The sequence below is a fragment of the Coloeus monedula genome (genome assembly GCF_965178545.1).
Source record: "Coloeus monedula genome assembly, chromosome: 30".
In the NCBI taxonomy this organism is placed as follows: Eukaryota; Metazoa; Chordata; class Aves; order Passeriformes; family Corvidae; genus Coloeus; species Coloeus monedula.
Genome location: NC_138810.1, coordinates 2,941,709 through 2,969,352, shown reverse-complemented (window position 1 = coordinate 2,969,352; position 27,644 = coordinate 2,941,709). Strand labels below are relative to the sequence as shown.

The 27,644-nt window shown below is 62.3% G+C and overlaps 2 protein-coding genes across 2 annotated transcripts in view; one reads left to right on the top strand and one right to left on the bottom strand.

The window, feature by feature from the left end:
* Positions 1-239: 239 nt before the first annotated feature.
* Positions 240-3,649, bottom strand: C1QL4 (complement C1q like 4; the record flags this gene model as incomplete). The annotated part of the gene is made up of 2 exons (XM_082299240.1): positions 240-419; positions 3,134-3,649. The coding sequence occupies 2 exons, from the start codon at positions 3,647-3,649 to the stop codon at positions 240-242; spliced, it is 696 nt and encodes a 231-aa protein (XP_082155366.1).
* Positions 3,650-22,764: 19,115 nt separating this feature from the next.
* The window catches only part of SPATS2 (spermatogenesis associated serine rich 2), a 65,618-nt gene continuing 60,738 nt past the window's right edge, over positions 22,765-27,644 (top strand). The window contains exon 1 of the mRNA XM_082299061.1: positions 22,765-22,872. The gene's annotated coding sequence lies outside the window, so the exon portion shown is untranslated. The remainder of the gene's footprint in view (positions 22,873-27,644) is intronic.

The following is a 27,644-nucleotide window of genomic DNA, read 5'->3' as shown; positions in this document are numbered from 1 at the left end:
GGGGGCGGCGGCGACAGCGCCGGGACAGCGCCGGGACACCGGGACACCCCCGGGGGGTGCTGGCATGCGGGGGTGGGCGCGGGGGTGGCACCGGCACCGGCGGAGCTCGGGGTGGGCGCGGGGGTGGCACCGGCGGCGGCGGCGGCGGGGCCGGGGGGCGATTCCCCGACCGAGGGGCGATTCCCGGGGCCGGGGGGCGATTCCCGGGGCTGCCGGGCTGGGTCGCCGGCGGGCCGGGCTCAGTCGGGGTAGATGATGAAGCCCGAGAAGGTGCTGTACTTGTTGGTGTTGCCGCCGTGCACTTTGCCCCCGTCCAGCTTGACGAACACCTCGTCGCCCACGTCCAGGTGCAGGATGACGCTGTTGCTCGCGTAGTCGTAGTTCTGGTCCGCGTCCTGCGCGATGGCGCTGGCCCGCACCTGGCGGGGAGGGGGGACACGGCTGTCACCCACCGCCGCTGCCACCCACCGCCCCTGTCACCCACCCCCGCTGTCACCCACCCCCGGTGTCACCCACCCGTCCCTGTCACCCACCGCCGCTGTCACCCACCCCCGCTGTCACCCACCCCCGGTGCCACCCACCGCCCCTGTCACCCACCCCCGCTGTCACCCACCCCCGCTGTCACCCACCCGCCCCCGGCACGAGGGAGAAGGGGCAGACGTGGCCCGCAGCCCCTGCCCGAGGTGTCCCCAAGGTCCCCAGCGAGGAGAGCCCCGCTCCCAATTCCCACCACCTTCCCCCGGCCCCGCTTCCCCGGTTCCGGTCCCCACCGAGTCCCCACATCCCATTGTGCTCATCCCAAATCCCACATCCCATTGTGCCCATCCCCAATCCCACGTCCCATTGTGCCCATCCCCAATCCCACATCCCATTGTGCTCATCCCACATTCCCACATCCCATTGTGCCCATCCCAAATCCCACATCCCATTGTGCCCATCCCAAATCTCACATCCCATTGTGCTCATCCCCAATCCCACATCCCATTGTGCTCATCCCCAATCCCACATCCCATTGTGCCCATCCCAAATCCCACATCCCATTGTGCTCATCCCAAATCTCACATCCCATTGTGCCCATCCCAAATTCCCACATCCCATTGTGCCCATCCCCAATCCCACATCCCATTGTGCCCATCCCAAATCCCACATCCCATTGTGCTCATCCCAAATTCCCACCCTGCTTCCCTCTATCCCTGATCCCCATTCCCAATCCCACATCCCATTGCCCCCATCCCTGATCCCCATCCCAAATTCCCATCCCTCTTCCCCCCATCCCCGATTCCCATCCCTTCCCCCATCCCATTCCCCCATTCCCAATCCCACATCCCATTCCCCCATTCCCAATCCCACATCCCATTGCCCCCATCCCCAATCCCACATCCCATTGCCCCCATCCAATCCCCCATCCCATTGCCCCCATCCCAAATTCCCATCCCTTCCCCCATCCCATTCCCCCATCCCCAATCCCACATCCCATTCCCCCATTCCCAATCCCCCATCCCATTCCCCCATCCAATCCCCCCCAATTCCCACCCTCTCCCCACCCCTGCTCCTGGGACGGCTCTGGGGGGGGTCACTCGCTGCTGACCACGAGCCCGGGACCCCCCCAGGCCCCCCAGGGACCACCCTGGATTGATTCCTTGTTTTTCCCGGAATAAACGGATGGGAAGAGTCCGGGGTGAGGCCGGGCGGGAGAGAACAAAGGGACCGGGAATCCGGGATGGGGGAAAGGATGGGAATTTGGGGGGGGAAAGGTGGGATTTGGGGTGGGATTGGGTGTGGGAAATGGGATGTGGGATTGGGGATGGGGAATCAGGGAATGGGGGAAAAGATGGGAATTCGGGTGGGGATTGGGTGGGGGAAATGGGATGTGGGACTGAGGAGGAACAGAACCGGGGATGGGGAATCAGGGAATGGGGGAAAAGATGGGAATTTGGGTGGGGATTGGGGAGGGGAAACGGGAATGGGGCTGCTGGGGTGGAGGAATCAGGGATGGAGGGGATTGGATGGGAATTGGGGTGGGATTGGATGGGGGAAATGGGATGTGGGGGCTGGAAATGGGGAATCAGGGATGGGGGGAAAGGGATTTGGGGCGGGATTGGATGGGGGAAATGGGATGTGGGGACTGGGAAGGAACCGGGAACGGGAAATCAGGGATGGAGGAGGAGAGGATGGGAATTTGGGGGGGGGGCGTTGGATGAGGAAAATGGAATGTGGGGATTTGGGGAGGAACTGGGAAATCAGGGACGCGGGGGAAGCAGGATGGGAGCTGGGAGGGGATTGGATGGGGGAAACGGGAATGGGGCTGCTGAGGACGGGAATCGGGGATGGAGGGGATTGGATGGGGGAATTGGGGAGGGGTTGGATGCGGGAAATGGGACGTGGGGATTTGGGACGGAGCGGAACGGAGGACGGCAAATCAGGAATGGCTGGAACCGCGATGGGAAACCTGAAATTCCCAAACCAAAACAAGAAAACCGGGATGGGCCACAACAACAAAAACAACCCCACGACACCTCAGCCGGGGGGGGAAAACCGGGCTGGGGGCAAAGGGGGCTCGGGGGGGCTCCAGGAGGGCAAAAAGGGCTCGGGGGGGCTCCAGGAGGGCAAAAACGGCTCGGGGATGGTTCCGGGAGGGCAAAAAGGGCTCGGGGGGGGCTCCAGGAGGGCAAAAAGGGCTCGGGGGGGCTCCAGGAGGGCAAAAAGGGCTCGGGGGTGGTTCCAGGAGGGCAAAAAGGGCTCGGGGGGGGGTTCCAGGAGGGCAAAAAGGGCTCGGGGGGGTTCCAGGAGGGCAAAAAGGGCTCGGGGGGGGTTCCGGGAGGGCAAAAAGGGCTCGGGGATGGTTCCGGGAGGGCAAAAAGGGCTCGGGGGTGGTTCCGGGAGGGCAAAAAGGGCTCGGGGGTGGTTCCGGGAGGGCAAAAGGGGCTCGGGGGTGGCTCCAGGAGGGCAAAAAGGGCTCGGGGGGGCTCCAGGAGGGCAAAAAGGGCTCGGGGATGGTTCCGGGAGGGCAAAAAGGGCTCGGGGGTGGTTCCGGGAGGGCAAAAAGGGCTCGGGGGTGGCTCCAGGAGGGTCCCGGTGAGGGAAAAGGGGCTCGGGGGGGGTCCCGGTGGGGGTCCCGGGGCCGTCCCGTTACCTGCCCGTTCTTCATGAGGTCGGCCCACATGCTGGTGCCGTCCCCGCCGCGCATCAGGACGTGGTAGGTGAAGAAATAAATGCCGGGCAGGGGGCACGTGAACTTCCCGCTCGAGGGCTCGTAGTAGTTGCCCACGTTGGTGACCACGTCGTCGAAGCGCAGCACCTCGTAGCCCTCGTGGGGCTTCCTCAGCCCGGCGTAGAAGGCGATTTTGGGGCTGTAGAAGGAGGGGATGTACCCCCCCGGACCCGGGCCCGGCGGTCCCGGTGGGCCCGGCCGGCCCGGTTCTCCCGGTGGTCCCCGCGGGCCCGGTGGCCCCGGTGGCCCGCGGACGCCGGCGCGGCCCTTGCGGCCCGGCTCGCCCTTGGCCCCGGGCAGGAAGGGCGGCGGCGAAGCGGGGGGCAGCTCGGGGTAGGGGTCGCAGACCATGCGGCAGCTGCCCAGCATCTCGTAGTGCGCGGCCGCCTTGGAGCTGTGCACCAGCAGCGGGATGGCCACCAGCAGCACCAGCACCATGGCCACGCCGATGGCCACGCCGGCCACCCGCTTCCTGCGGCTCAGCCGCGACGCGGCCAGCGCCAGCAGGTCCTCGTCGCCCTTGGGAGCGATGGTGGCCAGCGGCGGGGACGGCGCCCGGCCGCCCGCTGAGCCTCGAGCCCCGCCGGGGACGGGGATGGGGACGGGGATGGGGACGGGGATGGGAATGGGGACAGGGAGGAGGCTGCTGGTGGCGTTGGGAGAGCAGGGAATGGAAGCGGGGATGGGGATGGGGTCAGAGCGGGGATGGGGCTGGAGTTGGTGGGGACAGGGATGGGGACAGGGATGGGGACAGCGGCTGGAGCTGCGGGTGGAGCCGCGGGTGAAACCCAGAGAGGAGATGGGGCCGAGGATGGGGTTGGGAGCGCGGATGGGGCCGGGAATGGGATTGGGAGCAGGGATGGGGCTGAGGACGGGACCGGGAACGGGGCTGAGGCCGGAGGAGAAGCTGCGGGTGGAGCCGGGGATGGGACCCACAGCAGAGATGGGGCCGGGAATGGGATCGGGAGCCGGGATGAGCCCGGGAATGGGGCCGGGGCTGGGGCCGGAGCTGCGGGCGGAGCCGGCGGTGGGACCGAGAGCGGGGCCGGGGCTGTGGCCGGGGCTGCGGCCGAGGACGGGACCGGGAGCGGGGCTGGGGCCGGAGCCGCGGGCGGAGCCGGGACCGGCGCTGGCGGAGGGGACGGAACCGGAGGTGCTGAAAGGGACGGAACCGGTACCGGGAGCGGAGCCGGGCACGGGGCTGGGAGCGCAGCCGGGCACGGAGTGGAGAGCGGAGCTCCTGCAGCAGCCAGGACCGGAGCCGGGGTGGGAGCTGGTGATGTAACCGGAGCCGGGATGGAGCCGAGGGAGCCGCGACCGGAGCCGGGATGGAGCCGGGATAGAACCGGGATGGAGCCGGGATGGAACCGGGATGGAACCGGGATGGAGCCGGGAGGAGGGAGCCGGGATAGAACCGGGATGGAGCCGGGATGGAGCCGGGATGGAGCTGGGATGGAGCTGGGATGGAGCCGGGATAGAGCCGGGATGGAACCGGGAGGAGGGAACCGGGATGGAACCGGGATGGAACCGGGATGGAGCCGCGATGGCCCCGCCACGACGCGCGGGGCAACTTCTCCCCAAGTTCCCCGTGAGCGACACGCGGGGAGCGGCACCCCCGGGATTGTTCCCCCGGGATTATCCCTCGGGATTATCCCCCGGGATTATCCCCCGGGATTGTCCCCCCGGGACTGTTCCCCCGCCCCGCAGCGGCCCCGCCGCGCTGCCCCCGGTGCGTCCCGGCGGGGCCGGAACCGGGCGGCAGCACCGGGGGGGACCTCCCGGACCCCCCCCGCGCCCCCTCCCCGCCGAGCCGCGGTCCCGGACCCCCCCCCCCCGATCCCCCAGGCCGGGTCCCCCCCCCGGGCCGGTGCCGCCGGTACCTGCGCCCGGTGCCGCCGCCGCGCCCGCAGCGCAGCCCCGCTCCGCCCGCCCCGCCCGACGGCCCCGGGCACGGCGGGGGCGGGGAGGGGCCGGCGGCGGGGGGGGCCGGGGGGGTGAGTGTGCAAAGGGGGGGGATGGGGGTGTGCAAGGCCCTGGGAGGGTGAGCGCAGGGATTGGGGGGGTCCCTGTGCCCCCCCCCCCACGCTCGCCGCCAGCCCCGCACGGTTTTGGGGTGCCCGCACCGCAAATGGGGAGCGGGGGGGGGGAATCTGGGGGGGTCGGCGCCCCCCCCGGCACCGAGGGTCCCACGCGGAGACCACGGGGGTGAGGGGGTCCCTGCATGAAGGGGGGCGCGGGAGGGGGCTTTGCACACGCGTGTGTGAGGTGCACGCGTGTCCGTGCAGCGTGTCCGTGTGTCCGTGCAGCGTCCACGCGTGTCCGTGTGTCCGTGCGTGTCCGTGCAGCGTGTCCGTGTGTCCGTGCAGGGTGTCCGTGTGTCCGTGCAGCGTCCACGCGTGTCCGTGTGTCCATGCAGGGTGTCCGTGTGTGTCTCTGTGTGTTCGTGCAGGGTGTCCGTGTGTCCGTGCAGCGTCCACGCGTGTCCGTGTGTCCATGCAGGGTGTCCGTGTGTGTCTCTGTGTGTCCGTGCGTGTCCGTGCAGTGTCCACTCCTGTCCGTGCAATGTCCACTCCTGTCCGTGCAATGTCCACGCGTGTCCGTGCAGGGCCGCAGTGGGACCCCGCGGCCGTGCGGGGCTGGGGGTGTGCGCGGGGGCGGTTCACGCTCGGTTCGTGCGCAGGGCCTGGGCAGGTGTGAGAGCTCTGAGTGTGAGTGTGAGCTCTGAGTGTGAGCTCTGAGTGTGAGCTCTGAGTGTGAGTGAGAGCTCTGAGTGTGAGCTCTGAGTGTGAGTCTCTGAGTGTGAGTCTCTGAGTGTGAGTGTGAGCTCTGAGTGTGAGCTCTGAGTGTGAGCTCTGTCTGAGTGTGAGTCTCTGAGTGTGAGCTGTGTGTGAGAGCTCTGAGCGTGAGCTCTGAGTGTGAGCTCTGAGTGTGAGCTCTGAGTGTGAGAGCTCTGTGTGACTGTGAGCTCTGACTGTGAGTGTGAGCTCTGAGTGTGAGCTCTGCGTGTGAGCTCTGTGAGTGTGAGCTCTGCGTGTGGGCTCTGAGTGTGAGAGCTCTCTGTGAGTGAGCTCTGAGTGTGAGCTCTGAGTGTGAGCTCTGTGTGTGAGCTCTGTGAGCTCTGTGTGTGTGAGCCCTGTGTGAGCTCTGTGTGTGAGCTCTGTGTGAGCTCTGTGAGAGTGAGCTCTGTGTGTGTGCTGTGTCTGAGCTGTGTGTGAGTGTGAGCTCTGTGAGTGTGAGCTCTGTGAGAGTGAGATCTGTGCACGTGTGTGCACACTGAGCACGCGCGCGTTTCTGTGCTCAGCACACGCAGGCGTGGGCTCGGCACACCCAGCTGTGAGCTGGGCACACCCAGATGTGAGCTCGGCACACCCAGGTGTGAGCTCGGCACACTCAGATGTGAGCTCGGCACACCCAGGTGTGAGCTCGGCACACCCAGATGTGAGCTCGGCACACGCAGGTGTGAGCTGGGCACACCCAGGTGTGAGCTCGGCACACGCAGATGTGAGCTGGGCACACCCAGATGTGAGCTGGGCACACCCAGGTGTGAGCTCGGCACACCCAGATGTGAGCTGGGCACACTCAGGTGTGAGCTGGGCACACCCAGATGTGAGCTGGGCACACTCAGGTGTGAGCTGGGCACACGCAGATGTGAGCTGGGCACACCCAGATGTGAGCTGGGCACACCCAGGTGTGAGCTCGGCACACCCAGATGTGAGCTGGGCACACTCAGGTGTGAGCTGGGCACACCCAGATGTGAGCTCGGCACACTCAGGTGTGAGCTGGGCACACCCAGATGTGAGCTGGGCACACTCAGATGTGAGCTCGGCACACGCAGATGTGAGCTGGGCACACCCAGATGTGAGCTGGGCACACCCAGGTGTGAGCTGGGCACACTCAGGTGTGAGCTGGGCACACCCAGATGTGAGCTCGGCACACGCAGATGTGAGCTGGGCACACCCAGATGTGAGCTGGGCACACCCAGATGTGAGCTGGGCACACCCAGGTGCATCCTGTGTGCGAGTGTGAGCTCAGTGCCCGCGGGTGTGAGCATTTTCCGTTCATTTCGTGCATTTTCCGTGCATTTCGTGCATTTTCCGTGCGTTTTCCATGCGTTTTGTGCATTTTCCGTGCGTTCGCGTGCATTTTCCGTGCATTTCGTGCATTTTCCGTGCGTTTTCCATGCGTTTTGTGCATTTTCCGTGCGTTCGCGTGCATTTTCCGTGCATTTCGTGCATTTTCCGTGCGTTTTCCATGCGTTTCGTGCATTTTCCGTGCGTTCGCGTGCATTTCCAGTGCATTTTCCGTGCATTTCGTGCATTTTCCGTGCCTTCTTGTACATTTCCCGTGCATTTTCCGTGCTTTTTGTGCCTTTTCCGTGCTCTCACGCGCGGCTTTTATGCATTTTCTCTATTCCCCCTCCCATTTTTCTACATTTTCTACCTTTCCCGCGCGGTTTTTATGCATTTTCCGTGCGCTTCCTTGCATTTTCCACCCTCCTCCCCCCCCCGCCGCCTCCCCCAGCTCGCCGTCCCCTGTCCCCCGCGCTGTCCCCGCCGCCCCTCGGGGACAATCCATCGCCGCACTTCCAGCGCTGGCGGCGCTTCCAAAGGTCTCGGATCCCTCGGATCCCTGCGATCCATCACCGGATTTACGGCCGGGATCGATGCGCCCGCCGTGTTTGTGCAACAAATGCCGGCTCCTGCGGCGGGGGGGGGACACGCGGGGACACGGGGGGGGTGCCGGTGCCACCCACGCGTGTCCCCCCGAGCCGCGACACCGCCACCCCCGCGCCGCCTCGGCCTAATGAGCGCCGCAGGCGAATTAATTAGCGGGGAGGCGAGGGGAAGCCCCGGCGCTAATTAGCGGGGCTGCGACGTGGCGGGGACAGGGGGGGGGTGGGGACAGCGGGGGACAGCGGGGGGGGGGCTTGGGAAGGTGGGGGGGGATGGGGGAGGTGGAGAATGGGGGGGGGGTCACGGCCAAATCCGGTCCTTGTGCCCAGGGATGGGGGCGGGGCCGGTGTCAGCGGGGTTTGGGGGGTCAGTCCCGGTTTTGGGGTCCCTCATTTGGTGTTGCGGGGTTTGGGGGGGTCGGTCCCGGTTTTGGGGTCCCTCATTTGGTGTCAGCGGGGTTTGGGGGGGTCGGTCCCGGTTTTGGGGTCCCTCATTTGGTGTCAGCGGGGTTTGGGGGGGCGGTCCCGGTTTTGGGGTCCCTCATTTGGTGTCAGCGGGGTTTGGGGGGTCGGTCCCGGTTTTGGGGTCCCTCATTTGGTGTTGCGGGGTTTGGGGGGTCCCGGTTTTGGGGTCCCTCATTTGGTGTCAGCGGGGTTTGGGGGGGTCGGTCCCGGTTTTGGGGTCCCTCATTTGGTGTCAGCGGGGTTTGGGGGGGTCGGTCCCGGTTTTGGGGTCCCTCATTTGGTGTTGCGGGGTTTGGGGGGTCGGTCCCGGTTTTGGGGTCCCTCATTTGGTGTTGCGGGGTTTGGGGGGTCGGTCCCGGTTTTGGGGTCTCTCATTTGGTGTCAGCGGGGTTTGGGGGGGCGGTCCCGGTTTTGGGGTCCCTCATTTGGTGTCAGCGGGGTTTGGGGGGGGCGGTCCCGGTTTTGGGGTCCCTCATTTGGTGTTGCGGGGTTTGGGGGGTCGGTCCCGGTTTTGGGGTCCCTCATTTGGTGTTGCGGGGTTTGGGGGGGGCGGTCCCGGTTTTGGGGTCCCTCATTTGGTGTTGCGGGGTTTGGGGGGGTCAGTCCCGGTTTTGGGGTCCCTCATTTGGTGTTGCGGGGTTTGGGGGGTCCCGGTTTTGGGGTCCCTCATTTGGTGTTGCGGGGTTTGGGGGGGTCGGTCCCGGTTTTGGGGTCCCTCATTTGGTGTTGCGGGGTTTGGGGGGTCCCGGTTTTGGGGTCCCTCATTTGGTGTTGCGGGGTTTGGGGGGGTCGGTCCCGGTTTTGGGGTCCCTCATTTGGTGTCAGCGGGGTTTGGGGGGGTCGGTCCCGGTTTTGGGGTCCCTCATTTGGTGTTGCCGGGTTTGGGGGGGCGGTCCCGGTTTTGGGGTCCCTCATTTGGTGTCAGCGGGGTTTGGGGGGGTCGGTCCCGGTTTTGGGGTCCCTCATTTGGTGTCAGCGGGGTTTGGGGGGTCGGTCCCGGTTTTGGGGTCCCTCATTTGGTGTTGCGGGGTTTGGGGGGTCCCGGTTTTGGGGTCCCTCATTTGGTGTCAGCGGGGTTTGGGGGGGTCCCGGTTTTGGGGTCCCTCATTTGGTGTTGCGGGGTTTGGGGGGGTCGGTCCCGGTTTTGGGGTCCCTCATTTGGTGTTGCGGGGTTTGGGGGGTCGGTCCCGGTTTTGGGGTCCCTCATTTGGTGTAGCGGGGTTTGGGGGGGCGGTCCCGGTTTTGGGGTCCCTCATTTGGTGTCAGCGGGGTTTGGGGGGTCGGTCCCGGTTTTGGGGTCCCTCATTTGGTGTTGCGGGGTTTGGGGGGGTCGGTCCCGGTTTTGGGGTCCCTCATTTGGTGTTGCGGGGTTTGGGGGGGCGGTCCCGGTTTTGGGGTCCCTCATTTGGTGTTGCGGGGTTTGGGGGGGTCGGTCCCGGTTTTGGGGTCCCTCATTTGGTGTCAGCGGGGTTTGGGGGGGTCGGTCCCGGTTTTGGGGTCCCTCATTTGGTGTTGCGGGGTTTGGGGGGCGGTCCCGGTTTTGGGGTCCCTCATTTGGTGTTGCGGGGTTTGGGGGGGTCAGTCCCGGTTTTGGGGTCCCTCATTTGGTGTTGCGGGGTTTGGGGGGGTCAGTCCCGGTTTTGGGGTCCCTCATTTGGTGTTGCGGGGTTTGGGGGGGTCGGTCCCGGTTTTGGGGTCCCTCATTTGGTGTTGCGGGGTTTGGGGGGTCCCGGTTTTGGGGTCCCTCATTTGGTGTTGCGGGGTTTGGGGGGGGCGGTCCCGGTTTTGGGGTCCCTCATTTGGTGTCAGGGGGGTTTGGGGGGGTCGGTCCCGGTTTTGGGGTCCCTCATTTGGTGTCAGCGGGGTTTGGGGGGTCGGTCCCGGTTTTGGGGTCCCTCATTTGGTGTTGCGGGGTTTGGGGCGGTCCCGGTTTTGGGGTCCCTCATTTGGTGTTGCGGGGTTTGGGGGGGTCGGTCCCGGTTTTGGGGTCCCTCATTTGGTGTTGCGGGGTTTGGGGGGTCGGTCCCGGTTTTGGGGTCCCTCATTTGGTGTTGCGGGGTTTGGGGGGTCGGTCCCGGTTTTGGGGTCCCTCATTTGGTGTTGCGGGGTTTGGGGGGGTCGGTCCCGGTTTTGGGGTCCCTCATTTGGTGTCAGCGGGGTTTGGGGGGGTCGGTCCCGGTTTTGGGGTCCCTCATTTGGTGTTGCGGGGTTTGGGGGGCGGTCCCGGTTTTGGGGTCCCTCATTTGGTGTTGCGGGGTTTGGGGGGTCGGTCCCGGTTTTGGGGTCCCTCATTTGGTGTTGCGGGGTTTGGGGGGGTCAGTCCCGGTTTTGGGGTCCCTCATTTGGTGTTGCGGGGTTTGGGGGGGTCAGTCCCGGTTTTGGGGTCCCTCATTTGGTGTTGCGGGGTTTGGGGGGGTCGGTCCCGGTTTTGGGGTCCCTCATTTGGTGTTGCGGGGTTTGGGGGGGGCGGTCCCGGTTTTGGGGTCCCTCATTTGGTGTCAGGGGGGTTTGGGGGGTCCCGGTTTTGGGGTCCCTCATTTGGTGTCAGCGGGGTTTGGGGGGGGCGGTCCCGGTTTTGGGGTCCCTCATTTGGTGTCAGCGGGGTTTGGGGGGTCCCGGTTTTGGGGTCCCTCATTTGGTGTTGCGGGGTTTGGGGGGGGCGGTCCCGGTTTTGGGGTCCCTCATTTGGTGTCAGGGGGGTTTGGGGGGGTCGGTCCCGGTTTTGGGGTCCCTCATTTGGTGTTGCGGGGTTTGGGGGGGTCGGTCCCGGTTTTGGGGTCCCTCATTTGGTGTCAGCGGGGTTTGGGGGGGTCAGTCCCGGTTTTGGGGTCCCTCATTTGGTGTCAGCGGGGTTTGGGGGGGGCGGTCCCGGTTTTGGGGTCCCTCATTTGGTGTTGCGGGGTTTGGGGGGGCGGTCCCGGTTTTGGGGTCCCTCATTTGGTGTCAGCGGGGTTTGGGGGGTTCGGTCCCGGTTTTGGGGTCCCTCATTTGGTGTCAGCGGGGTTTGGGGGGGGCGGTCCCGGTTTTGGGGTCCCTCATTTGGTGTCAGCGGGGTTTGGGGGGGTCAGTCCGGTTTTGGGGTCCCTCATTTGGTGTTGCGGGGTTTGGGGGGGTCTCAGCCCCATCCTGGGGGTCCCTTGGGTGGTGCCACCAGGTTTGGGGGGTCTCAGTCAGGACCAAATCCCGTCCTTGTCCCCATGGGTGAGCCTGGCACTGGTGGCACCACTTTTGGGGGGCTCCGTCCCATCCTTGGGGTGCCTCGGTTGGTGCCACCTGGTTTGGGGGTCCCAGCCCCACATTTGGGGTCCCAGCCCCACCTTTGGGGTTCCTCAGCCCCACACTTGGGGTCCCAGCCCCACCTTTGGGGTCCCCCAGCCCCACCTTTGGGGTCCCAGCCCCACCTTTTGGGGTCCCAGCCCCACCTTTGGGGTCCCCCAGCCCCACCTTTGGGGTCCCAGCCCCACATTTGGGGTCCCCTCCCCACTTTTGGGGGTCCCAGCCCCACATTTGGGGGTCCCAGCCCCACTTTTGGGGGTCCCATCCCCACCTTTGGGGTCCCCCATCCCCACATTTGGGGCCCCTCAGCCCCACTTTTGGGGTCCCATCCCCACATTTGGGGTCCCAGCCCCACCTTTGGGGGTCCCAGCCCCACCTTTGGGGTCCCCCAGCCCCACTTTTGGGGTCCCATCCCCACCTTTGGGGGTCCCATCCCCACATTTGGGGGTCCCCCAGCCCCACCTTTGGGGTCCCAGCCCCACCTTTGGGGGTCCCATCCCCACATTTGGGGGTCCCCCAGCCCCACCTTTGGGGTTCCAGCCCCACCTTTGGGGTCCCATCCCCACCTTTTGGGGTCCCCCAGCCCCACCTTTGGGGGTCCCAGCCCCACCTTTGGGGTCCCAGCCCCACTTTTGGGGTCCCAGCCCCACATTTGGGGGTCCCAGCCCCACCTTTGGGGTCCCCTCCCCACTTTTGGGGGTCCCAGCCCCACATTTGGGGGTCCCAGCCCCACATTTGGGGTCCCCTCCCCACTTTTGGGGGTCCCAGCCCCACTTTTGGGGGTCCCAGCCCCACCTTTGGGGTCCCCTCCCCACTTTTGGGGGTCCCAGCCCCACATTTGGGGTCCCCAGCCCCACTTTTGGGGGTCCCATCCCCACATTTGGGGGTCCCAGCCCCACTTTTGGGGGTCCCAGCCCTGCCTCAGTCCCCCCCCCTCCCTCTCTGTCCCCCCCGGACCCGCGGGGGGCTGGGGGGGTTGGGACGGGCTCGTGCCCCCCCCCGGTGGCGAGCAGCCGGGCCCAGCCCATGAATAAAGCATCAGCCCCGTGTGCCCCCCCCGCCGCGGGGCCAGCGCCGCTCGGGGGGGGCTCGGGGGGGCGGTGGCGAGGCCGCCGCGGTCGCCATCTGCCAGCGCAGCCCCCCAGGAGCCCCCAGAGACGGGCGGGGGGAAACGGGGGGGACTGGGGGGGACTGGGGGGCACTGGGGGGACTGGGGGGTAATGGGGGGTAATGGGGGGCACTGGGGGGGAATGGGGGGGAAATGGGGGGCACTGGGGGGACAGAGGGGGGACTGGGGGGCACTGGGGGAGTAATGGGGGGACTGGGGGGGAAATGGGGGGGCACTGGGGGGGAATTGGGAGGGGACTGGGGGGCAATGGGGGGACTGGGGGAGTAATGGGGGGAGGACTGGGGGGACTGGGGGAGTAATGGGGGGAGGACTGGGGGGACTGGTGGGGAAATGGGGGGGCACTGGGGGGGAGGACTGGAGGGCACTGGGGGGCACTGGGGGGGAATGGGGGGGAAATGGGGGGACTGGGGGGACAGAGGGGGGACTGGTGGGCACTGGGGGGACTGGGGGTAATGGGGGGCACTGGGGGGACTGGGGGGTAATGAGGGGAAAATGGCGGGGCACTGGGGGGGAATTGGGAGGGGACTGGGGGGGTAATGGGGGGCAATGGGGGGAGGACTGGGGGGACTGGGGGGCACTGGGGGGTACTGGGGGAGCACTGGGGGGACAGAGGGGGAACAGTGGGGGGCAATAGGGGGCAGTGGGAGGCACTGGGGGACACTGAGGGATACTGGGGGCACTGGGGGGCACTGGAGGATACTGGGGAATACTGGGGGCACTGGGAAGCACTGGGGGACATTGTGGGGCACTGGGGGGGACACTGGGGGCACTGGGGGACATTGGGGGGCACTGGGGCATACTGGGGGCACTGGGGGGCACTGGGGCATACTGGGGCATACTGGGGCATACTGGGGCATACTGGGGGGATACTGGGGGCACTGGGGGGCACTGGGGCATACTGGGGCATACTGGGGCATACTGGGGCATATTGGGGCATACTGGGGGCACTGGGGGGCACTGGGGGGCACTGGGGCATACTGGGGCATGCTGGGGCATACTGGGGCATACTGGGGGCACTGGGGCGCACTGGGGCATACTGGGGGATGCTGGGGCATACTGGGGCATACTGGGGCATACTGGGGCATACTGGGGGCACTGGGGGGCACTGGGGGGCACTGGGGCATACTGGGGGATGCTGGGGCATACTGGGGCATACTGGGGCATACTGGGGGCACTGGGGGGCACTGGGGGGCACTGGGGCATACTGGGGCATGCTGGGGCATACTGGGGCATACTGGGGGCACTGGGGGGCACTGGGGCATACTGGGGGATGCTGGGGCATACTGGGGCATACTGGGGCATACTGGGGCATACTGGGGGCACTGGGGGGCACTGGGGCATACTGGGGGATGCTGGGGCATACTGGGGCATACTGGGGCATACTGGGGGCACTGGGGCATACTGGGGGATGCTGGGGCATACTGGGGCATACTGGGGCATACTGGGGGCACTGGGGGGCACTGGGGCATACTGGGGGATGCTGGGGCATACTGGGGGATACTGGGGCATACTGGGGCATACTGGGGCATACTGGGGGCCGTTTATTTGGGATTCATTCCTTGGGATTCTTTGGGATTCGGGCGCTGCCGGGAGCCCCGATCCAGCCCCACTTAAGGCGGGGGGGGGGGGGTCGGGGTCTCTCCCCCCATCCCGGGGGGTCCCGGGGGAGAATTTAGGATTTAAATCCCCCCCCCGCCGGAGCCCCCCCCGCGGGCAGGGCCGGGAGATGGATGGGGCCGGGTTAAATCCATGGCAGCGCCGCTGATTTGGGATTCATCCTTTGGGATTTGGGATTCGGGAAGTGTCGGGAGCCCCGATGAGGGCGGGGGCGGGGGGGGCTCTGCCGGCCCGGGGGGGCTCTTTGGAATTTAGGATTTATTCCGCCCCCCCCGGGTTAAATCCATGGCAGCGCCGTTTATTTGGGATTCATTATTTGGGATTTGGGATTCATTATTTGGGATTCGGGAAGTGTCGGGAGCCCCGATCCGGCCCCAATTCGGGCAGGGGGGGTTCTCTGAGGGGGGGGGGGCGGAATTTAAGATTTAGGGCCCCCCCCGGGTTAAATCCATGGCAGCGCCGTAATTTGGGATTCATTATTTGGGATTTGGGATTCGGGAGGTTTCGGGAGCCCCGATCCGGCCCCAATTCGGGCAGGGGGGGTTCTCTGAGGGGGGGGGACTGAATTTAGGATTTAGGGCCCTCCCCGGTGTCCCCCCCCGGGTTAAATCCATGGCAGCGCCGTTTATTTGGGATTCATTATTTGGGATTTGGGATTCGTTATTTGGGATTCAGGAAGTGTCGGGAGCCCCGATCCGGCCCCAATTCGGGCGGGGGGGGGGTGGAATTTCGGATTTATCCCCCCCCTCCCCCGCCGCGGGCAGGAGCGGGTTAAAGGCGCGGCCAGCGCCGTTTATTGGGGATGAATTATTTATTTGGGATTCAGGAAGTGTCGGGAGCATCAATCCGGCCCCAATTAGGGCGGGGGGGGCCCGGGAGGGCCGGGGGGGGATAAATCCGCAACGTTTTAGGATTTCCGCCCCCCCCAGCGCCACGATCAGGAGCGGGATCAATCCATGGGATTCTTTGGGATTGGGGATCCGTTCTTTGGGGTTCGGGATCCGATTTTTGGGGTTCGGGATCCGATTTTTGGGGTTTGGGATCCGATCTTTGGGTTCGGGATGCGTTCTTTGGGGTTTGGGATCCGATTTTTGGGTTCGGGATCCGATCTTTGGGTTCGGGATCCGATCTTTGGGTTTGGGATCCGATCTTTGGGTTCGGGATCCGTTATTTGGGGTCCGGGATCCGATCTTTGGGGTTCGGGATCCGATCTTTGGGGTTCGGGATCCGATTTTTGGGGTCCGGGATCCGATCTTTGGGATTCGGGATCCGATCTTTGGGGTCACGGATCCGTTCTTTGGGGTTCGGGATCCGATCTTTGGGTTCGGGATCCGTTCTTTGGGGTTCGGGATCCGATCTTTGGGGTCACGGATCCGTTCTTTGGGGTTCGGGATCCGATCTTTGGGTTCGGGATCCGATCTTTGGGTTCGGGATCCGATCTTTGGGGTTCGGGATCCGTTCTTTGGGATTGGGGATCGGTTCTTTGGGTTCGGGATCCGATCTTTGGGGTTCGGGATCCGTTCTTTGGGTTCGGGATCCGATCTTTGGGGTTCGGGATCCGATCTTTGGGTTCGGGATCCGTTATTTGGGGTCCGGGATCCGATCTTTGGGTTTGGGATCCGATCTTTGGGGTCTGGGATCCGATCTTTGGGTTTGGGATCCGATCTTTGGGTTCGGGATCCGTTCTTTGGGGTCTGGGATCCGATCTTTGGGTTTGGGATCCGATCTTTGGGTTTGGGATCCGATCTTTGGGTTCGGGATCCGTTCTTTGGGGTCTGGGATCCGATCTTTGGGTTTGGGATCCGATCTTTGGGTTCGGGATCCGATCTTTGGGTTCGGGATCCGTTCTTTGGGGTCTGGGATCCGATCTTTGGGATTGGGATCCGTTCTTTGGGGTTCGGGATCCGATCTTTGGGATTGGGATCCGATCTTTGGGTTCGGGATCCAATCTTTGGGGTTCGGGATCCGTTCTTTGGGGTTTGGGATCCTATCTTTGGGTTTGGGATCCTATCTTTGGGGTTCGGGATCCGTTCTTTGGGGTCACGGATCCGTTCTTTGGGGTCACGGATCCGTTCTTTGGGGTTCGGGATCGGTTCTTTGGGTTCGGGATCCGATCTTTGGGTTCGGGATCCGATCTTTGGGGTCACGGATCCGATCTTTGGGGTTCGGGATCCGATTTTTGGGTTCGGGATCCGTTCTTTGGGGTCACGGATCCGTTCTTTGGGACTGGGGATTGTTTCTTTGGGATTGGGGATCCGTTCTTTGGGTTTGGGATCCGTTCTTTGGGGTTCGGGATCCGTTCTTTGGGGTCACGGATCCGTTCTTTGGGATTGGGGATCCGTTCTTTGGGATTGGGGATCCGTTCTTTGGGTTTGGGATCCGTTCTTTGGGGTTCGGGATCCGTTCTTTGGGTTCGGGATCCGTTCTTTGGGATTGGGGATCGGTTCTTTGGGTTTGGGATCCGTTCTTTGGGATCCGGGCAGCGCGGGGAGCCCCGGTCCGGCCCCGGCGGCGCGGGGGGGGCCGCGGGCGCTGCAATCAGGCAATTAGCGCGGCGGCAATTAGCACGGCGGCAATTAATTAGCGCGGCGGCGCTGACATTTTAATGGATGAGCGGCGGCCGAGTCCAGCGCGGATTCCCCGTTCCCGGCCCGCGGCGCTGAGGGAGGAGCCCGCGGGGAGCGGGGGTGGGCACGGGGCACGGGGGGTGGGCGCAGGTGGGAGTGGGCACAGGTGGGAGTGGGCACAGGTGGGAGTGGGCACAGGTGGGAGTGGGCACAGGTGAGTGTGAGAGTGTACAGGTGTGAGAGTGTACAGGTGTGAGTGGGCACAGGTGGGAGTGGGCACAGGTGAGTGTGAGTGGGCACAGGTGAGTGTGGGCACAGGTGGGAGTGTGGGCACAGGTGTGAGTGGGCACAGGTGGGAGTGGGCACAGGTGAGTGTGCACAGGTGAGTGTGAGTGGGCACAGGTGAGTGTGGGCACAGGTGAGTATGGGCACAGGTGTGAGTGGGCACAGGTGGGAGTGTGGGCACAGGTGAGTGTGAGTGGGCACAGGTGAGTGTGAGTGGGCACAGGTGAGTATGGGCACAGGTGGGAGTGTGGGCACAGGTGGGAGTGGCACAGGTGTGAGTGTGAGTGGGCACAGGTGTGAGTGTGAGTGGGCACAGGTGGGAGTGGGCACAGGTGAGTGTGAGAGTGTACAGGTGTGAGAGTGTACAGGTGTGAGTGTGAGTGGGCACAGGTGAGTGTGCACAGGTGAGTGTGAGTGTGCACAGGTCAGTGTGAGTGGGCACAGGTGAGTGTGAGTGTGCACAGGTGAGTGTGCACAGGTGTGAGTGTGCACAGGTGAGTGGGCACAGGTGAGTGGGCACAGGTGAGTGTGAGTGGGCACAGGTGAGTGGGCACAGGTGAGTGTGCACAGGTGTGAGTGTGCACAGGTGAGTGTGAGTGTGCACAGGTGAGTGTGCACAGGTGAGTGTGCACAGGTGAGTGTGAGTGTGCACAGGTGAGTGTGAGTGGGCACAGGTAAATGTGAGTGTGCACAGGTGAGTGTGAGTGTGCACAGGTGAGTGTGAGTGGGCACAGGTGAGTGTGCACAGGTGAGTGTGAGTGTGCACAGGTGAGTGTGAGTGGGCACAGGTGAGTGTGCACAGGTAAATGTGAGTGTGCACAGGTGAGTGTGCACAGGTGAGTGTGCACAGGTGAGTGTGAGTGTGCACAGGTGAGTGTGCACAGGTGTGAGTGTGCACAGGTGAGTGTGAGTGTGCACAGGTGAGTGTGCACAGGTGAGTGTGCACAGGTGAGTGTGAGTGTGCACAGGTGAGTGTGCACAGGTGAGTGTGCACAGGTGAGTGTGAGTGTGCACAGGTGAGTGTGAGTGTGCACAGGTGAGTGTGCACAGGTGAGTGTGAGTGTGCACAGGTGAGTGTGCACAGGTGTGAGTGGGCACAGGTGAGTGTGAGTGTGCACAGGTGAGTGTGCACAGGTGAGTGTGAGTGTGCACAGGTGAGTGTGCACAGGTGTGAGTGGGCACAGGTGAGTGTGAGTGTGCACAGGTGAGTGTGCACAGGTGTGAGTGGGCACAGGTGAGTGTGAGTGTGCACAGGTGAGTGTGCACAGGTGAGTGTGCACAGGTGAGTGTGAGTGTGCACAGGTGAGTGTGCACAGGTGAGTGTGCACAGGTGAGTGTGAGTGTGCACAGGTGAGTGTGCACAGGTGAGTGTGAGTGCCCGTGCCCAGCTGTGTCGATGCCCAGCTGTGTGCACAGCTGCGCCCCCCCGTGTGCCCCCCCCGTGCCCCTCCTGACCCTCTCGGGGAGGGGGGTCCCGCCCCTCCATGCCCATTTTGGGGTCCCCAGCCCCATTTCGGGGGGGTCCCGCCCCTCCATGCCCATTTTGGGGTCCCCAGCCCCATTTCGGGGGGGTCCAGCCCCTCCATGCCCATTTTGGGGTCCCCAGCCCCATTTCGGGGGGGTCCAGCCCCTCCATCCCCATTTTTGGGTCCCCCCAGCCCCATTTGGGGGTCGGAAAGGGGGGGCTGGACCCCTCCCCAAAAGGACAGGAGGGGTTTGGGGGTTCCCCATTCAGCCCGGGGGGGGGGATAGACCCCAAAATCCCCCAAATTCCCAGGAAAAGTCCCCAAATCCCTCCCCCCCCCACCCCCCCCGACCAACGGCACCGATTCCACCCCAAAAACGGAGCTGGGGGAGGGGTTGGGGACCCCCAGGACCCCCCCAAAACCTTCCCGACCCCCCCCCAGGCCGGGTTTGGGGGGGAGGAATCCCCCGGGGGGGTGGGGGAGGGTCCGGCCCCCCCCTTTCATCGATCCGAGGCAAATTTTGACATTTTTAAATCCAGGGATTTTTCAAGGAATCGATCGGGAGGGGAGGGGGAGGGGGAGGGGGAGGGGCCCTGTGTCCCCCCCCCCCCTCCGGCTTGTGGGGGGCGGGGAGGGGGCTGGGGGGGGCTCAAATGGGGCTGCAGGGGGTTGGAGCCCCCCAAAAACCGTCTGGACCCCCCCAAAACGGGGCTGGACCCCCCCCAAATGGGGCTGGAGGGGCCGGACCCCCCCTCAGAGGGACGGGACCCCCCCAAAATAGGGCTGGAGGGGCTGGGGCCCCCCTAAAAGGGACTGGACCCCCCCAAAATGGGGTTGGAGGGGCCAGGAGATGGATGGACCCCCCCAAAATGGGGCTGGAGCCCCCCCCAAAGGGTCTGGGGCCCCCTAAAAGGCTCTGGATCCCCCCCAAAATGGGGCTGGAGGGGATGGGGCCCCCAGAAGGGTCTGGACCCCCCCCAAAAGGCTCTGGACCCCCCCCCAAAATGGGGCTGGAGGGGCTGGACCCCCCCCGAAAAGGCTCTGGACCCCCCTAAAAGGCTCTGGACCCCCCCCAAAAGGCTCTGGACCCCCCCCGAAAAGGCTCTGAACCCCCCCCAAAAGGCTCTGAACCCCCCTAAAAGGCTCTGGACCCCCCCCAAAAGGCTCTGGACCCCCCTAAAAGGCTCTGAACCCCCCCCAAAAGGCTCTGAACCCCCCTAAAAGGCTCTGGACCCCCCCCTAAAAGGCTCTGGACCCCCCCTAAAAGCGTCTGTCCCCCCCCCAAATAGGGCCGGCGTCTCTGCCCCCCCCGCAGCTCCGGCGGGGCCGGGAGATGGATGTGCCCCCCCCGCCCCCCCCCAGGCGGGGCCGAGCCGGGCCGGGGGCAGCGGAGCGTGGGCGGGGGTCCCGCGGGAGCCGCTGTCAGAGAGGCGGCGGAGCGAGGGGGGCACCGGGGGGGGGAGCACGGGGGGGGCACCGGGGGGCACCGGGAGGGGCATCGGAACAGCCAGAGGGGATGGGGACCCCAAAAATGGGGGCGGGCATCGGGGGGGGGGCATTGGAACAGCCAGAGGGGGATGGGGACCCCAAAAAATGGGGGGGCACCGGGGGGGGGCATTAGAACAGCCGGGATGGGATGGGGACCCCAAAATGGGGGGGAAGGGGGGGCATTGGAACAGCCAGAGGGGGATGGGGACCCCAAAATAGGGGGGGGGCACCGGGGGGGGGGGCATTGGAACAGCCAGAGGGGGATGGGGACCCCAAAAATGGGGGGAAAGGGGGGGGCATCGGAACAGCCAGGGGGGGATGGGGACACCCAAAAATGGGGGGGAAGGGGGGGCATTGGAACAGCCAGGGGGGGATGGGGACCCCAAAAATGGGGGGGGCACCGGGGGGGCACCGGAACAGCCAGAGGGGGATGGGGACCCCAAAATAGGGGGGGGGCATCGGGGGGGGCATCGGAACAGCCAGAGGGGGATGGGGACCCCAAAAATGGGGGGGAAGGGGGGGCATTGGAACAGCCAGAGGGGGATGGGGACCCCCAAAAATGGGGGGGGGCATCGGGGGGGGGCATCGGAACAGCCAGAGGGGGATGGGGACCCCAAAATGGGGGGGAAGGGGGGGGCATTGGAACAGCCAGAGGGGGATGGGGACCCCCAAAATGGGGGGAGATTGAGGGGGGGTCGCACCCCAAAATCCTGGGGGGTCTGTGCTGGGGGGGGGCAGCGCTGGGGGTTTCGGTACCGGGGGGGCACCGGGGGGGTGCGGGAAGGGGGGGGGGACCCCAAAAAGTGGGGGGGGCGGCAAGGAGGGGATTGGGGGATGGGGGAAAGTGGGGGGGGCACGAGGGGAGGGGGAGGGGGGCTCCTGTTGGGGGCGGGGGGGGCGGGGGAGGGGGGGCCGGGGGGGGGGAGGCTCCATTTGGGGTCTGGGGGGTCTGGGGGGGGTGGGGGAGGCTCCATTTGGGGTCTGGGGGGGGGGGGGGAGGCTCCATTTGGGGTCTGTGGGGGGGGGATGCTCCATTTGGGGTCTGGGGGGGGAGAGGCTCCATTTGGGGTCTGGGGGGTCTGGGGGGGGGGGAGGCTCCATTTGGGGTCTGGGGGGTCTGGGGGGGGGGGGAGGCTCCATTTGGGGTCTGGGGGGGGGGGAGACTCCATTTGGGGTCTGGGGGGGGGAGGCTCCATTTGGGGTCTGGGGGGTCTGGGGGGGGGGGGGAGGCTCCATTTGGGGTCTGGGGGGGAGGCTCCATTTGGGGTCTGAGGGTGGGGGAGGCTCCATTTGGGGTCTGGGGGGTCTGTGGGGGGTGGGGGAGGCTCCATTTGGGGTCTGGGGGGTGGGGGAGGCTCCATTTGGGGTCTGGGGGGTCTATGGGGTGGGGGATGCTCTTTTGGGGGTCCATGGGGTCTATGGGGTGGGGGATGCTCTTTTGGGGGTCCATGGGGTCTATGGGGTGGGGGATGATGAGTCGGGGGTCCATGGGGTGGGGGATGCTCTATTTGGGGTCAGTGGGATCTATAGGGTGGAGGATGCTGGGCTGGGGGTCTGTGGGGTGGGGGATGCTCTATTTGGGGTCTGTGGGGTGGGGGATGCTCTATTTGGGGTCTGTGGGGGTCTGTGGGGTGGGGGATGCTCTATTTGGGGTCTGTGGGGTGGGGGATGCTCTATTTGGGGTCCATGCGGTTTGTGGCCTCTCCCTAACCCTGATGGGTCCCACCCCCCTTTTGGGTCACACCCCCCTTTGGGGTCCCAGCTCCTTTTTGGGGTCACACCCCCCTTTTGGGGTCACACCCCCCTTTTTGGGTCCCAGCTCCTTTTTGGGGTCACACCCCCCTTTGGGGTCATAGCTCTTTTCTGGGGTCACAGCTCCTTTTTGGGGTCACAGCTCCTTTTTGGGGTCACACCCCCCCTTTTGGGGTCCCAGCTCCTTTTTGGGGTCACACCCCCCTTTGGGGTCCCAGCTCCTTTTTGGGGTCACACCCCCCTTTTGGGGTCCCACCCCCCTTTGGTGCCACAGCTCCTTTTTGGGGTCACACCCCCCCTTTTAGGGTCCCCCGCGCCGCTCCATGGAGCTGCACGAGGTCTCCGAGGCGCTGGCGGGGGGGTGGCAGTGACACACGCGACATTTATCCCTGTCCCCGATGTCGCCGTTCCTCGCCGGGGACTCGAACCCGCGACCTCCCGATCTCCGGGCCGCGCGTCGCTTCGGCCGTTCCCGGAGCGCGCTCGGGCGTTTCCGCGCCCGCGGTGGGGGGGGGGGGGGCGCGGCTCTCGGCAGTTTCCGTCCACGTTCGGCGCCCGCCGCTCGGCCCATAAAGGGCGTGGTTTTGCAATACAGCAATCTGATTGGTTTGCTTCGAGAAAGGGGCGTGTCTTAGCAACCGAACCGCTTCGCCATTGGCTGGCGGTGCCCTCGCGCCCCCGCCCCTCCCCTCTCTGAATGGCGGCGGGGGGAGGGCGGGACAAACGGGCTTTTCCTCGCTCTGATTGGCGGACGCGCTGAGGGGACCGCGCCACCATTGGCTGGCGGGCGAAAGCCGCGCTCTGATTGGCTGGCGCGCTCTGAGGGCTCTGCCGGGCCGTGGCCCCCGCCCGGAGCGTCGCGGGAGAGGCGGGGGGGGGGGGCGAGGGACCCCCGGGACCCCCCCGGGACCCCTCGGTGAGTGAAGGACCCCCGGGACCCCTCGGTGAGTGAGGGACCCCCGGGACCCCCGGAGGGGCGAGGGGCAGCGAGGGGCAGCGAGGGGAACGCGGCCGAGGGCTCGGAGGGGCCTCCTGAGGAGATGAGGCGGGGGGGGGAGAACTGAGGGGTCTCGTGAGGGGGTGGGGGGGGCTGAGAGGCCTGAGGAGCCTTGGAGGGGCTTTGGGGGGAGGGGGCGGTTGGAGGGGCCTCGTGAGGATTTGGGAGGGACTCTGAGGAGTTTCGTGAGGGGGGCTGAGGGGGTTTTTGAGGGGCTGAGGGGATTGAGGGGCCTTGGAAGGGGTTTTGGGGCCTTTTGGGGGGGACTGAGGGGTCTCGTGAGGGGATGAGGGGTCTTTTAGGGTGTTTGAGGGGTCTTTTGGGGTGTGTGAGGGGTCTTTTGGGGAGTCTGAGGGATTTTGGGGTGTGTGAAGGGTCTTTTGGGGTGTGTGAGGGGTCTTTTGGGGTGTCTGAGGGGTCTTTTGGGGTGTCTGAGGGATTTTGGGGGGGTCTGAGGGGCCTTGTGAGGATTTGGGGGGCAGGAGGAGCCCTTGGAGGGGTCAGAGGGGTCTCACGGAGGGGTCTGAGGGGTTTGGGGGGGCTGTGAGGGGTCTTTGGGTGTCTTTTTGGGGGGTCTGAGGGGTTTTTGGGGGGGTCTTGAGGGTTTTTTAGGGGCTCTGAGGGATTTTTGGGGGGGTCTGAGGGGTTTTTGGGGGGTCTTGGGGGTCTTTTAGGGGCTCTGAGGGTTTTTTTGGGGGGTCTTGGGGGTCTTTTTGGGGCTCTGAGGGATTTTTTGGGGGGGTCTGAGGAGTTTTTGGGGGAATCTGAGGGGGTTTTGGGGGGGTTCTTGTGGGAATTTGGGGGAGGGGGGGGTCTGGCAGGAATTTTGGTTGGATAAGGAGGAAATTCCGTGGGGTTTTTTCCTTCCTTTTTTTTTTTGGTTATTCCCAAGAATGATTGGGGTGAAAAGCGGCAGAAAGGGCAAAGAATTAAGGAATTATTATTATTATTACTTTTATTATTATTATTACTGTTATTATTATTTATTTTCCGTCTTTGGAAAGGCTTTTCCCACTTGTGCCTCCTTCCCTAGGGAGATTCCAGAGGGATGGAAAACGGGCTAAAAAATAAAAAATAAAGGGATTTTATCCCATTGGGAGAGGCCAAAATCCCGGTGGGAATTGCTCCCGAGGGGCTCCCTGGGAAGAAAAACTTGGAAAACTGGGAAAAGCAACCCCGGAATTCCCTTCCCACCCCAGAAATTCCCGGAGTTTTATGGATTTTGGGCCATTTCACACCAACTCTGCCCTGCTGGAGCCTCCCACGGGGCTGCTGCTGCTGCTTCCCAAGGGGATTTTCCTTGGATTTTCCTTGGATTCTGGCAGCTTGGAGTTTTCCAGCAAAAAGAAAAAAACCCAAAAAATCTCATTCCCTTGGAGATCTTGAGGGGTTTTCCCTCCAAACTCGGAGGTGGAGTTTGGGAAGAGTTTGGGCTCCTTCTTTTCCTCCTTCTTTTTTTCCCTTCTTTTTTTCCCTTCTTTTCTTCCCTTCTTTTCTTCCCTTCTTTTCTTCCCTTCTTTTCTTCCCTTCTTTTCTTCCCTTCTTTTCTTCCCTTCTTTTCCCCCTTCTTTTTTTCCCTTCTTTTTTTCCCTTCTTTTTTCCCCTTCTTTTCTTCCCCCTTCTTTTCTTCCCCCTTTTCTTCCCCCTTTTCTTCCCCCTTTTCTTCCCCCTTTTCTTCCCCCTTTTCTTCCCCCTTTTCTTCCCCCTTTTCTTCCCCCCTTTTCTTCCCCCCTTTTCTTCCCCCCTTTTCTTCCCCCTTTTCTTCCCCCTTTTCTTCCCCCTTTTCTTCCCCCTTTTCTTCCCCCTTTTCTTCCCCCTTTTCTTCCCCCTTTTCTTCCCCCTTTTCTTCCCCCTTTTCTTCCCCCTTTTCTTCCCCCTTTTCTTCCCCCTTTTCTTCCCCCTTTTCTTCCCCCTTTTCTTCCCCCTTTTCTTCCCCCTTTTCTTCCCCCTTTTCTTCCCCCTTTTCTTCCCCCTTTTCTTCCCCCTTTTCTTCCCCCTTTTCTTCCCCCTTTTCAACCCTTTTTCCCTCTTTTTAACCCTTTTCCCCCCAAAATCAACATTTTCCCCCCAAAATGAGCATTTTTCCCTCCAAAAAACGCGGAAAAACACAGAAAAGAGAGAAAAATGTTCATTTTTGGGGCAAAACCCCCCCAGATCCAGGCAAAAAAACCCGGGATCATCGAGATCATTTCCCTCTGCTCCAACTTTTCGGGCTAAAACTCCGCATTTTAAGGTTTGGGATTCGACAGAATTGGGGATCAAAGGAGCCGGGAATCAACGCTGCAGCTCCCACCAAAAAAACCCCGGGAATTTGGGGTGTTTGATGCCGCTCCTCGTGCTCCAAATCCCGGGATTTCCGTGCAATTATCCCGGTTTTTAATTGGGATGGGATCAGCGGAGCCCCGCAGCAGCTGGGACCCGCGGGAGCCGCCGGAATTTTGATTGGGAAAAGGATTAAAAACCCCAAAGGCGGCGTTTGCTCAGGGATTTCCCTGGAAATGGGAACGACCCCGAGTGGGAATCCCTAATTCCCGACAAAATGAGCCACATGCTGCTCCCAGGAAATCCCAAAAACCCCCAATCCCTCCAAAATCCCGGCTTTTTTCCCTCCTCTCCCTCTTCCCTTTTTTTCCAAGCGTTGAAATTCCTCAGGAAAAGCTTCCGGGGACTCCTCAAAAACCCAAATTCTGCTCTTTTTTCCTTAAAAATATTCCTGGGATTCCTGTCTAGACAGAGCTCGGGGATTTGGGATTTTGGGGATTGTTCCCCCTGGTTTTTTATGGGGAAATCGTCGGGATTTGGGATTTTGGGGGTCGTTTTTGCTGGTTTTATGAGCAGAAATTTGGGATTTGGGATTATTTTCCCTGTTTTTAAGATCAAATAGTTGGGATTTGGGATTTTGGGGGTCGTTTTCCCTGTTTTTACCAGTGAATCTTTGGGATTTGGGATGTTTTTGGGATTCTTTTCCCTGTTTTAAGGGCAGATCGTTGGGATTTGGGATTTTGGGGATTGTTCCCCCTGGTTTTTTATGGGGAAATCGTCGGGATTTGGGATTTTGGGGTCGTTTTCGCTGTTTTTATGAGCAGAAATTTGGGATTTGGGGTTGTTTTCCCTGGTTTTAAGATCAAATTGTTGGGATTTGGGATTTTGGGGTTGTTTTCCCTGTTTTTACCAGTGAATCTTTGGGATTTGGGATGTTTTTGGGATTCTTTCCCTGTTTTAAGGGCAGATCATTGGGATTTGGGATTTTGGGGGTCGTTTTCACTGTTTTTATGAGCAGAAATTTGGGATTTGGGGTTGTTTTCCCTGGTTTTAAGATCAAATCGTTGGGATTTGGGATTTTTGGGGTCATTTTCCCTGTTTTTACCAGTGAATCTTTGGGATTTGGGATGTTTTTGGGATTCTTTTCCCTGTTTTAAGGGCAGAAATTCGGGATTTGGGATTTTGGGGGTTGTTTCCCCTGTTTTTATGAGCAGAAATTTGGGATTTGGGGTTGTTTTCCCTGGTTTTAAGATCAAATCGTTGGGATTTGGGATTTTGGGGGTCGTTTTCCCTGTTTTTACCAGTGAATCTTTGGGATTTGGGATGTTTTTGGGATTCTTTCCCTGTTTTAAGGGCAGATCGTTGGGATTTGGGATTTTGGGGATTGTTCCCCCTGGTTTTTTATGGGGAAATCGTTGGGATTTGGGATTTTGGGGTCGTTTTCGCTGTTTTTATGAGCAGAAATTTGGGATTTGGGATTCTTTTCCCTGGTTTTAAGATCAAATCGTTGGGATTTGGGATTTTGGGGGTCATTTTCGCTGTTTTTATGAGCAGAAATTTGGGATTTGGGGTTGTTTTCCCTGGTTTTAAGATCAAATCATTGGGATTTGGGATTTTGGGGGTCGTTTTCGCTGTTTTTACCAGTGAATCTTTGGGATTTGGGATGTTTTTGGGATTCTTTCCCTGTTTTAAGGGCAGAAATTCGGGATTTGGGATTTTTGGGGTTGTTTCCCCTGTTTTTATGGGCAGAAATTCAGGATTTGGGGTTGTTTTCCCTGGTTTTAAGATCAAGTTGTTGGGATTTGGGATTTTTGAGGTCGTTTTCGCTGGTTTTATGAGCAGAAGTTTGGGATTTGGGGTTGTTTTCCCTGTTTTTACCAGTGAATCTTTGGGATTTGGGATGTTTTTGGGATTCTTTTCCCTGTTTTTAAGATAAAATTGTTGGGATTTGGGATTTTGGGGGTCGTTTTCGCTGTTTTTATGAGCAGAAGTTTGGGATTTGGGGTTGTTTTCCCTGGTTTTACCAGTGAATCTTTGGGATTTGGGATGTTTTTGGGATTCTTTTCCCTGTTTTAAGGGCAGATCGTTGGGATTTGGGATTTTGGGGATTGTTCCCCCTGGTTTTTTATGGGGAAATCGTCGGGATTTGGGATTTTGGGGGTCATTTTTGCTGTTTTTATGAGCAGAAATTTGGGATTTGGGGTTGTTTTCCCTGTTTTAAGATCAAATCGTTGGGATTTGGGATTTTGGGGGTCGTTTTCCCTGTTTTTACCAGTGGATCTTTGGGATTTGGGATGTTTTTGGGATTCTTTTCCCTGTTTTTAAGATCAAATAGTTGGGATTTGGGATTTTGGGGGTCGTTTTCCCTGTTTTTACCAGTGGATCTTTGGGATTTGGGATGTTTTTGGGATTCTTTCCCTGTTTTAAGGGCAGAAATTCGGGATTTGGGATTTTTGG